Below are 16,798 nucleotides of genomic sequence, written 5' to 3'. Positions count from 1 at the left end.
CCATCACCTTATCGTGGTGGAGAAGGTTTGTGGGTCACTATGAACATGAGAGCTGTGTTGTCTGGAGCCTTCGTGCTCCTGGTAGGGTCTCCCATGGCAAATTGGTCTCAGGCAAGGGGCCAGACTAAGAATGGTTCACAAGACAAGATGACAACACGAGGCAGAGGAAATATGACCCAGCCCAGAGGAAGCCTGGGACCACCATCTGGAGCCAGGCCTGGATGGAGAGTTAGGGTTAGGTCATTAATATTTGAAAAGAAATGCTTTTGACAAAAACTACAAATTTTGTTTATTTCTATTTATGTCCAGATCAAGGATCTGTGACAAATATTTATTTACTTTAAGACTCAATAAAATGTTGTTGACATAGAAAACCTGTAAAGCCTATTTTTAGTACACATAAAATTCACAAGAGGTATTGATAAGGGAATCGATAAAGAATTGGATCAATAAGCGGAAACAATAATGGCATAGATATATCAATACCCATCCCTAATCGTATCGCGTTGGGAGGAATTGAATCACCATCAAATACATATCGCATCGAATCGGGAACTGGGGTGAATCGCATCGTCAGTATCACTATATGTATCGTGTTGTATCGCTGGTAGTGTATCGATTTGTTGTCAGTGATGAGATTCATATGACTTGTGTGCACTGAACAGCAGTTTGGAATATTTGGCCTTCTCAGAGTCCCAGAATGGAGTCTTGTATGGCGCTCTGGTGGGGGATGACAGAGACACCTGGAGAGGCGTGATTGGGAGGAACGGCCTCCCCGATCTAAACCCGATCATTTGTTGTTGGACTTCTGTGCTAGTCGTGTACTGCCCATAACCAAAACCATGTTCGAACAAAAGGATGCCCATAAGTGAACATGGTACCAGAGCACCGTAGGCTGAAGTTCGATGATTGATTTTGTGATCGTATCATCTGATCTGAGGCTGCACGTTCTGGACACTCGGATGAAGAAAGGGGCAGAGCTGTCAACTGATCACCGGGATCAGTTTTTATGTGTTTGGTTTTTTTTTATATATTTTTTCATGTGTGGCCTTTTGTTGTTGTTGCTGTAATTAATTGAATTCTATTTGCAGGTTTATTTGTTGTATGATTTAATGTGTTTGTGCGTATGTGTGTGTGTCTTGCAGCTGGACTCTGACTCTACCAAACACTCGACCCCCTCGAACAGCTCTAACCCCAGCAGCCCCCCGAGCCCAAACTCCCCTCACCGCAGTCAGCTGACCTTAGACAGCTTGGACACTGACCCTTGACGCGCACCCACAGTCCCCTTATCCCCTTAAACCTGCAGCACTACTTCCTGGAGCCACGCCCTCTGCTCTCCGTGTCACATGACTATTGGCGAGAGGGAGGAGCCAGCACAGTGAATGAACCAATGAGGTGGCAGTCTGGTATTTTTTTTACTTTTTTGAGCTTTTATTTTGGCAGGATTGTTTTAAATGTTGTATTTTATTTGCAGGGCCATGGAAGCCCTATCTCTTTATTTTAAATTGTGTGGAACGCTGGGAAATACCTCTGCTGGGCGCTTTGTTTGAACTTTGAGCTTTCTGACACTATGGGACCATACTGCTGCTGTCAATCGCTTCATCGCGTTATTATAATGTGCAGTTGAAGCTGTCAGCAGGGGGCGCTGTGTGTTAAATCACAAGAAAAAACACTGAGTTTTGTTAAACTTGCACATTGTCATAGTCTGAGATGTTTTTTAAGCAAACAAGTCTTTTTGTGTTGGTGATGATTTCCTGTTTCATCTCTGACCTTTGACACCTGGGGTTAAAGGTCAGGTTCATACACTACTGCTTCTAAGAATCATTTTGCTTGAAGTGTTAGCCTATAAATAAATAAAACAATCTTTCCTCAGAGTGTTTGTTTTTAGCAGCAAGAAAAGTCACTGACTTTTGAATTGGAATATTTTCTAAAATTCCTTGACACATTTTAACACACCCCCCCCCCCCCCCCCCCCAAAAAAAAAAAAAAAACACCAAGAAAAAAAGGCTTTGTTAATTAAGAGGTGATTTGAGTTTAAAGTACATTTTTTAAAGCCTTACCTTCTTCTGTATCACCACAAGGTGTCATTGGAAACTACCCACACTGGCAGCACGAAGCTCATGTGGGCAGGTTCACTCACTCACTCATCTTCTACCGCTTAGTCCATTTAAGGGTCACAGGGGGCTGGAGCCTATCCCAGCACCCTTAGAGCGCGAGGCGGGGTACACCCAGGACAGGACGCCAGTCTGTCGCAGGGCCACAAACAGACAAACACAGACACACCTACGGACAATTTAAAGATTCCAATCCATCTACCCCGTATGTCATTGGATGTGGGAGGCAACTGGAGCACCCGGAGGAAACGTACGCAAACACGGGGAGAACATGCAAACTCCAAACAGAAAGGCCACGGGAATTGAACTCACGACCTTCTCGCTGTGAGGAAACAGTGCTAACCACTAAGTCACCGTGCTGCCTGGGCAGGGTCAATGATTCATTAATTCATTTTCAGCTGCTTATCAACTTCAATCAATCAACTTTTTTCTTATATAGCGCCAAATCACAACAAACAGTTGCCCCAAGGCGCTCCATATTGTAAGGCAAGGCCATACAATAATTATGAAAAACCCCAACGGTCAAAACGACCCCCTATGAGCAAGCACTTGGCAACAGTGGGAAGGAAAAACTCCCTTTTAACAGGAAGAAACCTCCAGCAGAACCAGGCTCAGGGAGGGGCAGTCTTCTGCTGAGACTGGTTGGGGCTGAGGGAAAAAAACAGGAAAAAGACATGCTGTGAAGGGGGGCAGAGATCGATCACTAATGATTAAATGCAGAGTGATGCATACGGAGCAAAAAGAGAAAGAAACAGTGCATCATGGGAACCCCCCCACAATCTACGTCTAAAGCAGCATAACCAAGGGATGGTCCAGGGTCACCCGATCCAGCCCTAACTATAAGCCTTAGCGAAAAGGAAAGTTTTAAGCCTAATCTTAAAAGTAGAGAGGGTATCTGTCTCCCTGATCTGAATTGGGAGCTGGTTCCACAGGAGAGGAGCCTGAAAGCTGAAGGCTCTGCCTCCCATTCTACTCTTACAAACCCTAGGAACTACAAGTAAGCCCGCAGTCTGAGAACGAAACACTCTAATGGGGTAATATGGTACTACGAGCTCCCTAAGATAAGATGGGACCTGATTATTCAAAACCTTATAAGTAAGAAGAAGAATTTGAAATTCTATTCTAGAATTAACAGGTAGCAGTGGCAGCAGAGTAAGCAGCTCATCCCACACTTCCCTCTCCTCAGCCAAATCCTGTAACTATCTGGGGGATCCCAAGGCATTCCCAAACCAATTGAGAAATAAAATCTCTCCAGCGTGTCCTGGGTCTTCCCCGTCTAATCTGTCGAGGGTCTGGTGTGCTGTTCTCTGGGCAGTAGACAGACTGGGCTCAATGATGTCATTCATTTGGTTGTTCACATCAAATAACTAAGTCAAACTGACACCTGCATCCCCCACTCAAAAAAAAACGCTCCTTCCTTTCATTTTAAAATAATTTATTTGCTTTTTAATGTTATATATTTGTCTTTTTTTTAAAAAATGCTGCAGACTCAGCAGGATTAGCTCCACCCACTCGCTCCCTGGCCAATTGCATGGCAAGTGATTCCAGCCGTTTCATTGATGTAGCAGTGATGGAGACTTTTGAAATGTCATCTTAAAGCACAGCCATCAGTTCCTCCATCGGATTTGCTGAAAGAAGAAACATCCGATCACGTGATGAGCGCACACGCGCACACACACACACACACACTCTCGCTCCCCTTCCCACTCACCGAATTGTTGAGCAGCTCATCGATCTTCTTCTCCTCCGGTGACCCTCTCTCCACCTTTCCTCGGTACGCCAGCAACAGCTGGCGGTCCTTCAGGTCTCTGTATGTCTGATTGGACCAAAGACATGCCAGTCATCATGACATCACAAACATGGGACCAGCTTTAACGTTTAGGCCCTACCCCTCCACAATAAACAACCCACAAATTTTTGAGTGTTTTCAGACATGCAATGGTCACTTTAGCTACAAATGATGGCAACACACAGTCGCTTTGTGCCTTGATCTTATTTGGTTACAAAAACAGCATTTTTAGATTTAGAATTAGATACAAGATAATTTATTGATCATATGCAGGTTAACACAGAGTCAACAGTGCAATGAAATGCTTAGGATGAGAAGGACTGTTCAAACTCGCAGGAAGTACTAATAGCATGCAATATAAATACCGAAAATATAAGCATATATATATATAAAAATAATAATAATAATAATAGTCAGCAGTAGTCAGGTTGTAGTATTCACAGGTTGTAGTATTGTTCATATTGCACATAGTATTACTGCACATGACATATTGCACAGTTGTGTAGCAAGTTATTGCACAGGTAAATAGTAAAAACTGAGATGAGTTTTGAAAGGTAAGGTGGTGACATACAAGATACAGTCACATTGATAACAGCAATAGACATACAGTGTTAAAGACGTGGCTTAGTGCAGTGTTATTATCATAGTTCTGTGTTATTTAGAGTTCAGTAGTCTCACAGCCTGTGGATAGTAACTGTTCCTGAGTCTTTTGGTACGGGCTGGCAGACTCCTATACCTCCTGCCAGAGGGTAACAGTTCGAATAGTCCTAAATTGCTTTACAAAATATGAGAAACAAAAGATTTATAGAGAAATAAGCTGTTTCAGAGCATTTTCCGCCATCTTAGATTATTTATTTGAGCGCACAACCAGCTGATGTCACGCTGTCTAGTCACTCTGATTGGCTGTCGCAGTGTTGTGTCACTCAGTATTTCCTTAAAATACTCAGCTGGCAGCAGAGAGAGTGTTGTCTCTTGCTGCTGCAGAACGCCCGCTCTGACTGAAAATGAATGTCGCGTGTAGCTAATGTGACCGTACCTTTTCTCTCTGACTGTAGCCCCGCCCACTCATGCTGGGCCAATGAAGAACTTTTATTTATTATATTTACATGCAGTATTGGGACAAAATTATACTGAGAGCTAAATTCCACTTTGGACCAATCAGAGATGGTGTTACTAATCTGCATGCATGATTCTCACATTGATGACGATGTTGTGACATTTATGTTTCTGAGCCAGACTGGTCCTCAGCTCCGGATCAACAACTAGAGCCACATAGTCTTGCAGCACCTGTTAATCAAAGAGAAGAAATTATATCACAAAAGTAAAACTATATACTCTGAATGTCATCGTGCAGCCTGTTGGAGAGGAAAAACGTCCTAATGAGAAGTAGTGGACAGCCAGCGGCCGGGGACCAATTCCAGATGAAGAGATGCCTTGCTCAGGGGCAGACAAAGGAATAGTTCCAAATGTGCATGTTTTAGACTGTGGGAGGAAGTTAGCATCTGTGGAATTGAACTGCAGACTTATCTGCTGACCACTGAGCTGTCAGCTCAGATGCTTTTAAAAAAAAGTGCATGCACTTGCTGTTGGCTCCGCCCTCTCACCTGCATGGGGGCGTTGTTCTTCTGCAGAATGTCAACAACCCGCTGGAAGCTAAGCGGAGATTTCTTCCTGGTGAAGCCGAGCCAGTTCCTGCTGGTAAACAGAGCGTCTACATCTGGCCACGCCTTCAACTTTGCCCGTGCTGCTAACGCCGTAACAAAATACTGCTTCTCTGATATCTGAGATCAAAGGCAAGACATGAAATCTAAATGGACACTGACAGCTGTCACTCAAACACAAATTCTACTCACCCTGAAGGTCTGACGGATGTTAGCCGGACTGCTGAAGGTTCCCTGCAGACAGACACAGAACCTTGTGTGACCAATCTCAGGATCACATTGTGATCTGTTTAGTCGGGTTCAGCATAACCTTAGACTGGGCTGGGTTTAGTTGAGCTGAGGCTAACTGCAGAGTGGGTTGGGTTTTGTGGGGCTCAGGCTAACCTCAGACTCATTGTAGTGGTAGAAACAGCAGTAGTACAGTGTAGTGATCAGTGGCATGTTGAGGATTGAAGCTCGTCTGGGAAACTTTTGGAATATTTCCACTTTTCCTCCTTGCTCCGCCTGGTGATCAGCTGCCTAAGAGCAACAGGAGTTCTGGAATTAGAGCTGATTTTGACATAGTTCCCGGTGGTTCTGGGTGGTCCTCACCTCGATTATGATCTGCCTCTCCAGCAGAGTGTAGTGATCCTGGACATGAGTGCCATCTTCAGGGACAAATGGAAGACTGGAAGTAAACACAGCATCCAGTCAGAAAGTTTGATCATATTATCCCAACTTTGACATCCCTTTCACTGAGTTCTTGACCCTGTGAGGTTAGATTTTAAGGTTACTAACATACAAAATCCTTCATGGACTTGTGCTTCCCTATCTGACTGATCTAATTATACCTTACGTACTGGCCCTATGCATTCTCAGGAGTCTGTGTTCCAAAGGTTAAAAAGAAGTCAGCAGGCCACAGAGCATTCTCTTATCGTGTACCTCTCCATCTCTCCTCCTTCCCTCAGCACACCTCCCCTGAGACATCACAGAGACAACCCCACCTCAACGCAGCCTCCTCCATACATCACTGTGGACCAGGTCAGAGGACAGCTGAGGAAGCTTCATCCCAGGAAAGCTGCAGGCCCAGACAAGGTGTGTCCCCGACACACCTTGCCTTCTTTTGCCTTCTTGCTCTCGGCCGGGACGGTCGCATTTTTCTCTCCTCCTCCCTCCCTAACTTTCCTGCTACTGTAGAGTGTTTTGTCTGTGAGGCTGCCAGCCCTGCTCCTCTGGAAAATGGCAAAATGGATCTGATCAAGTGGTCTCTGAACGCAATTGATACTATTTTTTTCCACAAGACATTCGGGAGCAGAGGACCCGACCTGTCCTGCCGGGACATGTGGCGGGTTACGTGATGGACAGCTGGTGGAGGTGGCAAGTCATGTGCCTGTACACGTTGTCTGTGGAGGATGTTGAAGATGTTAACTTATTTGGAGCTGTGGTGACCGGGTTTCTGCTGTGTGGGGCGGCCATAGCACTGGTTTACCGGAAAATTAAGAAGGTGGAGGTGGCATTAATTGGCCCGTCCAGGCTGCCCCACATGACTGATTCGATTGGAAGGGCAGTGTCAGCTCAGTCGGCGGGTGTCAACCTCACACTGGAATCCATCTCGGGGAAAATGGCTGCACTGGAAAACCGCTTTGATCGTCAGTAAGACCACATCTCCTCTATTCAGATGTATTAAGGAGCCACTCTGAAGTTTCAGACTGTGGAATCTGCCAGGTGTCTGTTAATCTGGATATCTATTTGGTTTCCAAACACCAGCTGTCCTTCAAGGCCGCTGGGATAAAATCCTCCACCCGAGGAACACTCCTGATAGCCTCGCTCCTCGTCTCCCCCCCTCTTCGTCATCCCCCCCCCCCCCAGGATGGACAGATAAGGCCTGTCGATGGCGCCTCACGTGCGGCCTTCCGGGCTGTCTGTCTGGACACATCCAAGTCTCGGCTGTCGTGATTTGTTTTTTGTTATGACTGTTTTTCTGTGCTTATGGGTTTTTGTTTTTTGTTTTTTTTTTGCTCTCCAGTGGTGCTGCATGAGTTCAACACAGCAGCTATGGAGGTTTTTCTTTTCCCAATTCTTTCCTTGTGTGTGCTTTTATGTGTGTTCATGTACCGGACCGGCTTATGTGTGTTGTTGTTTAAGTGTGTCATGAGGCCGGTCAAGGTTTGCTCAGCCCTGCTCATGACCTAGGGCAGGGATATACATCTGGAGCTGGGTCCCCGGGCGCCCTAAAAGGCGACCTCTGCTCCTAACTGGTAATTAGGATGGGTAAACATGCAGTAAACACATTTCATTGTGCAGGAAACATGTTCCTTATGTGCATATGACAATAAACTCCTTTTGAATCCTTGACTACTGAAGACCTGCACGACTGAACTGGGAGAACCGCTACAATGTATCTTCAACCTTAGCCTGCAGCTAGGGAGAGTGCCCACCCTCTGGAAGATTTCATGCATCATTCCAGTTGCGAAGAAGAACTGGCCCAGTGAGCTGAATGACCTCTGACCAGTGGCACTCACTTCACACCTGATGAAGACCTTGGAGCAGTTCTTCCTCAACTTCCTCAAACCCCAGATGCAACACGCCCAGGACTATCTGCTGTTTGCATATCGAGCAGGTGTTGGTGTAGAGGATGTCATCCTCTACCTGCTACACCGAGTCTGCTCACAACTGGATAAGGGAAACGGCACAGTGACGATTCTCTTCCTGGACGTCTTGAGTGCCTTCAACATCATCCAGCCCCTTGTGGTCCAGGACAAACTGAACAGGATGCGAGTAGACCCCTGCCTGGTCATGTGGATCTCCAGCTACCTCACCAACAGGCCGCAGTATGTCAGGCTGAGGTACACCACGTCTGACACTGATCACCATCCCCGGAGCACCCCAGGGCACAGTGCTGGCCCCTCTTCTCTTCACCCTGTACAACTCTGACTTCTGCTACAACTCTGAGCTGTGTCATATCCAGAAGTTTGCAGATGACACAGCCACTGTTGGATGCATCAGTGATGACAGAGAGGAGAAGTACAGGAGCCTAGTGAAAGACTTTGCTGCCTGGTGCCACACAAACCAACTACAGCGCAACACCTCAAAGACAAAGGAGCTGGTTATTGACTTTGGGAAGTCCAGACCAAGACTGCGACCATTTCTGATCGAGGGAGCTGAGGTGGAGGCTGTGGATTCCTACAAGTACCTCAGGCTGGGGGCTGGACAGCTACCTGGACTGGACAACCCACACCAACCACCTGTACAGGAAGGGACAGAGCAGGCTGGACTTTGTGAGGAGGCTGCAGTCGTTTAACATCTGCAGGTAATTCCTGTGGATGTTCTACCAGTCCGTAGTAGCCAGCGTCCTCTTTTACAACGTAGTGTGCTGGGGGGCAACACATCCAAGAAGGACACATCCAGGCTGGACAAATTGATCAGGCAGGCTGGCTCTGTGGTTGGCATGAAGCTGGACTCTCTGGTGATGGTGGCAGAGAAGAGAACACTGGACAAACTGCTGGACATTATGGAAGATGCCAGTCAGCCTCTGCACACCGTCTTCAGCAACCAGAGGAGCCTCTTCAGCCACAGACTGCTCCTTCCCAAGTGCAGGACCAACAGACTGAAAAACTCCTTTGTCCATCAGGCCATCAGACTGTACAACTCCTCACTCAGGGGGAGGAGGAGGAACAAGAAGACGGGACGGGAAGGAGAGGAACAGTAGTAGCCAATAAACCAGTATTGATCAGTATGTCTGGTATTTATATTTGTGTATTTATATTGCAAAGACTTTTTCTTTTTTACTTTCACTATTGATACTCTGTGTGCTTCTTACCCTGTGTACTGCTATACAGTGCTACCGGAACATCAATTTCTCTGAGGGAGTCTTCCCATGGTGTCAATAAACTCATCTAACCTGCTTTGTGGAACAATCTGCTCGCTGAGATAAAACAGTCTGATTCTCTGGAGTCATTTAAGTCCAGACTAAAAACTCATCTGTTATGTCATTCATATCACTAATATTTTAGTGTTGTAATGAGGTACTTTTCTCTCAGTCTTAATTTTGTTGTTTGATAGTTCTTTGTTGTATTTTGTTCATTTCATCTACGTTACTGTTAGTTTGGCTCCCGCACCCCATGACCCTTAATTGGAGTAAGCGGGTACAGAAAATAGATGGATGCATTTTTGAATATGGTGGGAGTGATTTACCTGAGGCAGCTCTTCAGAAAATCTCGCCTCTTGTTTATATCTGCTATGCCCAGGTGTTCTTTATACTGAAGTCGCTGCAAGTTACATTGAAAGCAGACAAAAAAAAAAAAAAATTACATCATCTGTCACTACTGCGTACAGAGGATATTCGTGATGTGTCCTACTTACTGCCATGTCCTCTGTCCTACCCAGACATCTGAGGGTAATGACAGAAAGGACATCACAAATTAAAATACAGGATTCTGTAAACCAAATGTATGATCTGAATGTGAAACAAGTGTTTGAGTGAGGTGTTGGACAGGTGTGTGTCCTGTGACCTGAGTAGCTCCAGTAGCAGTCTTTGGTCTTTGGTTTCTGTCAGGTAGTGGACAAAATGTCTCAGTGCTGTCTGTCTTGATGCCAGTTCTCGAAACAGAATCTCTAAGGAAGACACAGTGGTCATAGGTTTTGGGAAACAGATCTGAATATTCAGGAGAGTTAATGCAGAGGTCAAAGGTCATGACTCACCTTTACTAAGTGTCCTCTTTAAAAAGATCAACACCTGAAAAAATAAATTTAAAACAGGTTTAAACTCTTGTTATACTTTAAGAACCATAAAATTTGTGAAATACATAGAACTGGAGCCATTTCAAACAGAATCAAACATCTGTTAGTGGAAGAACCAAAGTAGAGAGCTGCATTGGGATTGGGTCCCAAAGGGTCCTGCAGGACCCAACGCAAATCTGGCGGGAGCGGGCAGTTAAAAAAAAAAAAAAAAAAACTACATGAATGGAAGCGACAGGGTGAGTCAACAAAGGAACACAGTGGAAAGTATGCGGTGTCCACATGCTTTCACACACACATCTTCAACCGCTTAGTCCAATCAAGGGTCGCGGGGGGCTGGAGCCTATCCCAGCAGTCATAGGCGGGGTACACCCAGGACAGGACGCCAGTCTGTCACAGTCCACACTCTTTCATCTTAAACAATTTAACAGGTGCAGTGGACATTAACAGGCGCTAACAGAGAGAGACACAGTGAGTCTGTAGCTTTCTGTGTCTAGGGTGACCAGATGTCCAACTTTGTGTGAGACAGTCCCACATTTCCATTAACTTTTACAAATTGCAATGGAGTTGTTATTGACAGTTAGACTTCAGACTTGACATGCGTGTTTTATGATCTGACAAACGGGCCATTTGTCAGATCATAAAACCCGCATGTCAAAGTAGGACATCTGGGCACCTTACCTGTGTCACAGCGCAGCAGCTCAGTTACTGCTTGCCCATAAATAGGCATGCAGTAACTGAACTGTCACATGATGCTGTCTTTAAACTAAATGAAAACAACCAAATAGTAGCGCTATTCCTAACCAGTGCATCAAAAGACATACAGGCCAGGGAATCCAAACAAACAACCACATCTGTTGTGTGGTCCGCTGAAGAGAAGCCACCACCAGATGGCGCCCTGCTTGAAGTGTGGGCTTCAAGCATGAGAGGGTGTCATAGCAACCGGGAGTGACAGCTGTTACTCGTCATCAGCATCAGCTGTCACTCATCCACATCATCACCACCACCTTAAAGGCCGGACTGCAACTCCACCTCCCCGCCGAGAAATCAACTACCAATCAGGTAATTTTCTCTGCTGACTCAAAACATTGAGTAATAATCTGAACTTCTTTGCAGCCGTTTTCCTGTGGTGTGTCCTTATCTGTGGGATTGGCGTTTGGTGTGATCAGCGATGGCTTCGCTTCACACCCCAACCAGATAAGTGGTTAGACAGGAGCTGCACGAGTGTGTGATTGGAGGTGGAGGTGCTCCCTCCTTACTGAATACAGACTGTGGGATTACTGAGTGTGCGACCTCACACTCATCAGGACTGTCTCTGTTCTCTGCCAGCAGTACCGGGTCTGACTGCTGAAGACAGCGGCCACCTGGGGCGCAGGGCTTGGCGGCTCCGGTGTTCTTCAGCTCCGTTGGCAGTGGAAGCTGTGTGGATCCAGCTCTTCTCTCGCCATGCGTCTTCTATCGTCGAGCCTGCCCACACGTCACCTGGTGTATGATTGACAGTCACTATATTGTTATTGTCTGTACGTCGTTGTGTGATTCACAACATTAAATTGTTACTTTTGGCTTATCCATTGTCCGTTCATTTACGCCCCCTGTTGTGGGTCCGTGTCACGACACTTTCACAACAACATCAATCTCTTTATTAGTAATCCTAAATGACATATGTTCCTCCTGCAAGACGGGAGGAGACACAAAATGAATGCATCTCTATTATTGTATGCACATACGTTCTCAGGTACAGGTGGGACTGGACAGGCAAATTGCGGGAATGGGCGGGAGTGTAACACACGTTGCAGGTGCGGGCAGTAACAGTCCGAAATTCAGCGGGAAGGATAAATTAGTCCTGCACAGGTCTCTATACCAAAGGTCCAAGTCTTCAGGCTGAATTCAGTATTTCAGTCTCTTCATGTCCGCCTGTTTTGTGAATGGATCCATGGATTGCTGTCAGTGAGGTATCATGGGGTGGAGCAAAGGCCTCCTTTTGGTAAGAACGATCTCTCTTGATCTCAGACTGTGTTCATTGTTGTGACACCTGTCTGATGCTGATGGCCCAGACGTTGGAGGTGGATACTCAGTTCCTCACCAAGGTCTACCGAGCAAAGTCTTTCATTCTCAAATTGCACCTGGACTGTTAAACTGAACACTCCATTTTAATACATTCATTAAATTAATGTAACTCAAACTTTGAAAAAAGTTACAGTCACTCATTTCCATTAATTAAACTAACTCAAAAATGAATTGTTGTCATAACAACTCAGTTCCTCTAAGTGCATTCATTTAACGTTTTGGGGCATTTAAGCGTTGGTGATGTATTTCCAGTGCATTCCATTCACTCATTTTAATTGAGTTTATGTAACGGAGGCCAGCAGGTGTCGCTGTACATATGTAGTTAGGAAACCTCACTCCCAACAACTCAAGAATTCTCTGGTCACAAGGCAGAGCCCTGGGTTTTAGCCTTCTGGTTAGAGAGTCCGACTTCCATGCCGGAGATCATGAGTTTGCGTCCTGAGGGGAGCGAATGGGAACAGTCATAACAACACAACGCAGAGTTGGCAAATTTAAATGGTTGAAGGTAATCGGTTTCCTCAAATGGTTTGAGTTCAACTAACTCATTGAGTTTTACAGTGTGGTGTACAGTTGAGCATCATGCATGATAGCACACTGTCATCAGTGAGTGAGTGTGAATGTGAAGCATCATTATAAAAGCTGAGGCCTTCTCAGCTTAGGCACATGATGTGTGTGTTCATATTTAATTCTGATTTTAAAAGAATGGTATGAAAGGAAAGTTACGGCTATGATGACGTTTCCATCGTAAGCAGTCACAGCGAGATCAAGAAGGTTCATTTTATCCTGCAGAGAGCGAAACTTCTCCAGACACACCACCTGAAACACACACAGTAATACTACAGTGCAGTAATGCACAGCACTAACACAGTAATACTGCATGCACAGGAACAGGTGATACCTTTCCTTGCTGCATTCTCTGGACAGTCTCCTCAGCTGACCAGTCACTCAGATGATCCTGACATCACATGACGACATGTCATTAACACAAAATCAATCTCTGATCATCCTGATCACTGATCACTTCTTACCTTGGACTCAGATTTGGGTTTTCTGAGTTCTGGAGCATAGAGTCTCACAGATGAGTCACTGAATGCTAAGACAGACAACATCAGCTCAGGCACTCGTTCATCCACAAGTATTCACCTGTTCACATTTACTCACTAATTTATTCACTCAGAGTCATCCATTCACATTCACTCACACGTATGTATTCATTGTACATTCATCTATTCATGCCCTCTAATGCACACACTCATCGGTTCATGCTATCAATTATTGTGTCCTCACAGTCTGACAGAGTCTGGAAACTTCCTGCTTTACTTTTTCCTGCAGATACACATGAAACATGAAACAATGTTCAGCAAAACAACCCCCAAATCAAAGCTTCTTTCACACGTTTACACATTCGCATTCAGTGTTCCTGCATACAGCAGCTGCATCCCAATTCAGGGTCTGCACCCTTCTAAGGTCTGTGTCCCGCAAAACTCTTCAGCCCTTCAGACGCAGTGGAGGCCGGGACAAGCTGTTCTAAAATGACACAGTTTCGCCCACGGAGCATGTTGCTATTGCATCATTACATTTCCCCGCCCCTACCTCCTGTCGCCTGGCAACCCTGACAACACCAAACCAGTGTAGTGGCCATAACGTAGTTTAGTCATAATTTTTCATAACTTATTATGCTTTACTTACAAATTTTACTTATTTATAATTGTACATATGGAGCCTAAAAATGTCTGTTTTGTATTTAATTTACCAACCGCTTTGCCTTGGAAAAAAATCCTGCAACAATTGATGGGCTGGTTTGGGCTGTGAAGGATTCTCATTTGTGGGAGAAAGAAGGCTGCGGATGTTGGCCGCTTTGAAATGGGACAGAGCGCTCACACCACTTACGATGTGCCAATGGCTACCACCTTCGAAGCGTACAGCTGCTGAATTGGGACACAGCCAGTTTACACGAATGCATGAAATCCTTTTTTGCTATTGTACAAAGCCTCACTTTTGGCATTCAGAAGGGATAAAAGCATCTTGTTGCCTTTAACTGTGTGCCTCGTTACCTTTGAACAGAGAGCTGAGCGAGTAGCCAGAGTTGGACTTTTGTAGTACGGGCACAGTCGTGCTGATGCGGGTGGGCGTTGTCTCGCTGGTGTCTGATGCCATCTGTTGGTTGGACGCCGCTGTCTCTCTGACAGACCAGGAGATACCTGTAGAGACAGAGGACGGAGCCTCAGGATGTGTATCTACCAACATATGCCAAAAAGTGAATGAACGAGTGTGTGAGGAAAGAAAGTTGATCATTATACACATAAAAACAAAGACATTTGCTCACTTCCCACTGGTTCTCCGCTCCAGCTGACCTTTTCCACATCATCTTCATCATCATCTTCCTCCACCAGACGTCGGATGCTGTTCACAGCTCGTTTTGACTCTGCCAGCTGATATAAACATGCAAGACATTAAAATCTCATTGGTGAACCCTGGTCTCCAGGGACCCCTGTCAGCTAAGACTGCACAAGATGAGCTAATCAGGTTTTGGCAGAACACAAAAATACACTGTCTGTGTGTGTGTGTGTGTGTGTGTGTGTGTGTGTGTGTGTGTGTGTGTGTGTGTGTGTGTGTGTGTGTGTGTGTGTGTGTGTGTGTGAGTGAGAGAGAGAGACAGACAGACAGACACGTCATCTTGGTAGTGCTTCATTTGGATGATGATTACATCATCTCTCACCCTGCTGACCTCATCTTCATCATCAAATGTGAAAGCCGTGAACTTGGAGCTGTGCCAGTACTCTTCCTCATCGACTTTACTCTTCGCCATCTGAAGGAGGGGCAGAGTCACAATCACAACTCATCTAATCAGATATAAGGTGCACAGCTCACCACCTTTTTGGTGTTAACGCGGTCACCACAATGGGTTTGATGATTATTGGGATTTGAATTATTGGTGAAAACCACAAAAAATGTAATGTTTCATCTGTAATATCCACCACAAATTCAAACTCAAGCTTTTTGTTTCCTTAAATAAAACAAAGTCACTACTTTGAGCACAAGCAATTTGATGGAAAAAAGAATCTGTTTTCCCAACTGAACGGACTCTTTAACTTCTTCTCACACATGCTACATTCACAACAAACAAAAAAATTTGAAATGTTCAGACATTCACCAAAGATCAGATAAACTTTTATTTCATTACATTAAAGAATAAAACCACCCCAAAAAACACAGGTGTAGAATAGATGTTTCTATGACATCACAAAATGTGTTGATGCTTACTTGATAATAAAAACTGGTTTTCTAATAAATAAATAACTCAAAATATTTTTTCCAAATATAAGACTTCTGCAGCTGCCTGATGTTTTATTTTATTTTTTTTAAGGTCTTGGTGGCTTCCCTCATGAACTTTCTTATGTCACCTTTATTTTTATTTCATTGCTTCTTGATCTGGACTTCAGTAAATGTGCAAAGCTGTAGTCAGGAAGTAAAAGTTCTGTCTGCATATCTAAGTTTTATACGCAATTTAGAAATGTTAAACCGTAATTGACAGATATCTATTTAAGGCCATGGTTACTAAGCAGTTCAGACATCACCAGCCTCCTTCCGACTCCGGGAGTGCGCAGTGGTATCCCGGAAGTGGCGGTTAAAATTCAGAGCATTTTGTTTTTGGCTTCAATAGTTAAATGTTTTCCATCAAAGAGGAAAAGCTCAAGATCCCAAAGCCTTTTTATTTCGTTTCGTTCAGTGTGCATCTGTGTTTTCACTCGGAGATAAAACATAATATTTTTAAAAAATTATTTTGATTTGAACTCGATGTCATAAGAGTGGGCGTGGTCTTTTTGTAAAAGGGTTTTCTCTTTGTGACACGTAAATTAATACAACAAACACTATAATACTGCTAGCTTCTACTAATAGCTGCAGCAGACTAACAGGAATTTAAGGTGGCCGACCATTTTTACAGACACCAGGAGTCACACCATACTCAAACAGAAGCGTAATGTAGAATTGTTATTCGTCAACACCACAGTTTAAAAGGAAAAACGCTTTTTACCTTTAGCTACCGCAGAGCTTCGTCACTCTTCTTCGCTTTACGACTCAGCGTCACGCAGTGGCTGATGGGAAATGTAGTACATTTGTCAGTGCCCAGTCTATATTTCCATGGTGCCCACAAACAGAAGTGAAGTGTACACAAGCCTGGATTATAGTCTGGATACATGGTTTAGGGGCCATTAATGTAGCAATAACATTTGCAAATATGTGTGATTAGTGTGGCTGTGTGTCAGTCTGTGTGTGTAATCAGATTTGTAAATTTGAAATCTATAAATGTGTAATGAGATTTGGTGCTGACAACTTGGCAAAACTGTTGTACCTGCATTAATGGTAAATGTCCAGGTGAATATATAGCTCTATTTCAAGAACCTTGAGTATAGGCTGGAGTCACCACCAGTTATACTGTATTTGTTGTC

The 16,798-nt window shown here is 44.6% G+C and overlaps 2 protein-coding genes across 5 annotated transcripts in view; one reads left to right on the top strand and one right to left on the bottom strand.

Annotated features, from left to right (window-relative positions):
• The window catches only part of cdc42bpb (CDC42 binding protein kinase beta (DMPK-like)), a 138,721-nt gene extending 137,059 nt beyond the window's left edge, over positions 1–1,662 (top strand). For all 3 annotated transcript variants that reach the window (XM_034162582.1, XM_034162580.1, XM_034162581.1), the window contains one exon: positions 1,146–1,662. In XM_034162582.1, the coding sequence (XP_034018473.1) occupies positions 1,146–1,268 (123 nt within the window). In that variant the 3' untranslated portion in view covers positions 1,269–1,662. The remainder of the gene's footprint in view (positions 1–1,145) is intronic.
• Positions 1,663–3,600: 1,938 nt separating this feature from the next.
• On the bottom strand, positions 3,601–16,465 carry vipas39 (VPS33B interacting protein, apical-basolateral polarity regulator, spe-39 homolog). Of its 2 annotated transcripts, none has more exons than XM_034162583.1 (19): positions 16,384–16,465; positions 15,067–15,156; positions 14,674–14,779; positions 14,402–14,548; positions 13,635–13,673; positions 13,376–13,440; positions 13,246–13,302; positions 13,071–13,163; positions 10,245–10,278; positions 10,052–10,157; positions 9,906–9,930; positions 9,738–9,811; positions 6,156–6,231; positions 5,949–6,083; positions 5,757–5,798; positions 5,508–5,684; positions 5,101–5,190; positions 3,826–3,930; positions 3,601–3,742 (listed from the first exon to the last, which is right to left on the bottom strand). In XM_034162583.1, the coding sequence occupies exons 2-19, from the start codon at positions 15,154–15,156 to the stop codon at positions 3,722–3,724; spliced, it is 1,482 nt and encodes a 493-aa protein (XP_034018474.1). In that variant the 5' UTR covers positions 16,384–16,465; the 3' UTR covers positions 3,601–3,721. The 2 variants fall into 2 exon arrangements, with proteins under 2 accessions (XP_034018474.1, XP_034018475.1); XM_034162584.1 differs by having other exon boundaries at positions 9,906–9,933; positions 10,055–10,157.
• Positions 16,466–16,798: the final 333 nt, after the last annotated feature.

Source organism: Thalassophryne amazonica, chromosome 21 (assembly GCF_902500255.1).
Source record: "Thalassophryne amazonica chromosome 21, fThaAma1.1, whole genome shotgun sequence".
In the NCBI taxonomy this organism is placed as follows: Eukaryota; Metazoa; Chordata; class Actinopteri; order Batrachoidiformes; family Batrachoididae; genus Thalassophryne; species Thalassophryne amazonica.
This window is presented reverse-complemented; position numbering and strand designations above follow the sequence as displayed.